This window comes from Suillus subalutaceus (assembly GCF_016647625.1).
Source record: "Suillus subalutaceus strain FC151 chromosome Unknown DFJ58scaffold_762, whole genome shotgun sequence".
Lineage (NCBI taxonomy): Eukaryota > Fungi > Basidiomycota > Agaricomycetes > Boletales > Suillaceae > Suillus > Suillus subalutaceus.
Genome location: NW_024541011.1, coordinates 210 through 3,023, shown reverse-complemented (window position 1 = coordinate 3,023; position 2,814 = coordinate 210). Strand labels below are relative to the sequence as shown.

Sequence of the window (2,814 nt, the reverse complement as noted above, 5' to 3'; positions counted from 1 at the left end):
TTCATTGCAGGTGTTTGCTGGCTCTAATTTTTTTTTATTGACCAACATGACATGATTGCTAGCCTTCATAGGTTTAAGTTGATGCAATGAAACGGGTCCTCTTAGATGTTTACATAGCTGCATGGTCCAAACTCAATTTACCTAGATAGTAGTATATCTAGACTCAGAGCTTTGTTCAGTTACCTTCTACTCTAGAACCCTTTTGGCTCTGGAACTCAACTATAACACCCATGACAAGGAACTCCTAGCTATCCATGAAGCTTTCTGGACTGGTAATACTACCTAGAAGGCTCTGCCAAACCTATCAACATCACCATGGATTATAAGAACCTTGAGTACTTTACAACCACCAAACTTCTCTCCCACCATTAGGCATATTGGTTGGAATTTCTCTACCAGTTTAATCTCATTATCTGTTTTCATTCCAGGAAACTTGGTGCCAAACCTGATTCTCTTATCTTCCTTGAAGCTGGTACACAATGCTGACCTGATGCTAAAATAAGTGGCTGCTTATCCTTGAACTGAAGTTCCTTCAAAGTCTCAAGGTCACTCTAACTTCCGTTCAATGCCTGTCCAGGGAAAAGATAATTTTTCTGAGAAGCTTTACGCATTGCACAATGTTTATGTCTGGATGATCTGGACTCCGAACATATCAAACTCATGTGGGAAGTCTCTGAATTTTCCATTCCTTTTCTGGACATGCTTATTTATATTAATGTGTTCCATGGGAACATCAAGCATAAGCTTTACAAAAAGAGACTGAACCACTTAGAGAGGGTTCCATGGATGTCACACCACCCTAAAGATATTAAAAAGGGTACCTTTATTGGGGAGATGTCAAGGTTGGTGACTCTTAACTCCACTTTTGATGGATATGTGGAGTCTATACATGAATTAAAACTCTTGTATATTCACAGGGGATACCCTAACAACCTTCTGGAACACTGGATTCGGACACATTACACAAAGTGTTGGAATAACTGCTTAAGCAGCGGAAATGCAGGCCAAATGGATGTTTTTGTTCTGAAATCAGAATTTAATCCAGCATGGACCCTCTTTAATGTCCATGAGCTTGGAGATACTATCACAAGCCACTGGCGCTCTCACCTGTTCATGTTATATGAACAACAGAGAGAGTTTTGGCAATCCATTGACAAACCTTTGGGAGAATGGTTTAGGCCTTTACCAACGCTAGTCCCTCAGGACTGGATGTCAGATTTTCTCACTGAGCAAGTCTTTGATGTCATCAAAGCTGGGCTTTGCAATAGAAGATTCTTAGTTTCTAGGAAACAAACAGCTACTATGTTTGATCTTACCAACACATGGAAAAAGTCGTTACTCTCTGACACACTCCGCACTTTCGATGACGAAATTGCCAATATCCTCGTGGACGACGATACATAAAGTTTTCTGCCTCTTGTGTTTTACAGTTGATCTCATTCACAGATCAGTGATTACCAACACAGTGTTACTTTTATCCTTTAAAAAGTAAGGCGCATCTACCATTATAATTGCAATTATACGATGATCAGATTTTGCTTTTGCAGAATCCCTGTTCATTGCTACCTGCGTGCTGCTGGCGCAGCACTAGGTAGCTCCTCCAGGTATTTTTTTTTTGAAATTCCTGGAGTTGTATAATATTTCACGAAAACCTATTCATCACGTGACCCTCACATTGATCCTCATGTGACATGTTCCCACGGAAACATGTCTTTTGATTGGTAAGCCCGGCCCAGGTGGACTCGATGAGATGTGGGAAACGGAAGATGTTCTTCCACCCTGTAGGAAGCAAGGCCCCTTATCTCTTTAATTAGGGTTAGGGTTCAGCCCTTGTGGGATAAAGATCTAGGCCGCCTTTGGGATGCCCTGATGGAGGTAGTAGGGTGATACCTATTATTGGCCCCATCAGATTAGTCCTTTAATGGATGTCATTTGATTAGCCCTTCTATATCGCCATCGCAGTACCTAGTTCATTTCCATGTGGAAGCCTGGACCCCTTATCTTTTGGTGTGAGTCATCGTGACTGATGCTTCTCCTCTATTATTAGGTTTGGATCAAGGGTTAAAGAACCCAGATCTTTGTGATGTGTGAAAACCTCTATTTATGGAACAATAGATGTGTCCTTTATATATTGATTGGACAATAGGAAACTGGTCTCCCTCGGGATCCAGCAGTACGAATTGTGATCATACCTATGGTATGACAAGGGTGGGAATGCTTCTAGATAAGCACTGACCACTCTCCTCACCTTATAAACCCTTGAAAATTTTGCTGATGAGCTACCATTGCAAAATTTGCCTCCTTCCACTAGCTTGAAAGGGTAACTTCAAAGTTTTGAAAATATTATCAGCAACCCACCCTTAAACCTTGTTGGTGCAGTCGCCCCTCCCCCCCGAAGGGAGGGGCTCCCCGTTTACTTCAGTTGAATTTTGGGCCTCTATGTTGATCTTTTGGACTCCAATCTTGGTCTTGTTCACAGTAACATCTAACTGATGTGTTTTTTTTTTTGCCAAATCAGTGTTGTTTTCTGCTTTGGCCTGCACTGGTCATTTATTGAGTCTAAATATGTTGCTTTGCAATGTCATCAGTTCATTGTATATCATTGTCTTCACTAACATTACATTTGACTTACCCTACCTTAAGCCGTTGTAGAGGCTTGTGCCTCCACAGGTGCATATGGCCTATACCACCACTCAGGACCACTGGACATCACTGCATGATTCACACCATCATCATCTCTAGTCAACCTCTATAGAGTGCACCACTTTCCCATGAAGCGCACCATAGGTGCATTACTTTCCCACACTATGTGCA

The 2,814-nt window shown here is 41.7% G+C and overlaps 1 protein-coding gene across 1 annotated transcript; it reads left to right on the top strand.

The window, feature by feature from the left end:
- Nucleotides 1-1,008: 1,008 nt before the first annotated feature.
- On the top strand, nucleotides 1,009-1,404 carry DFJ58DRAFT_673505 (uncharacterized protein; the record flags this gene model as incomplete). Its single annotated transcript, XM_041383068.1, has 1 exon — nucleotides 1,009-1,404. The coding sequence occupies one exon, from the start codon at nucleotides 1,009-1,011 to the stop codon at nucleotides 1,402-1,404; it is 396 nt and encodes a 131-aa protein (XP_041234645.1).
- Between the last annotated feature and the right edge of the window lie 1,410 nt (nucleotides 1,405-2,814).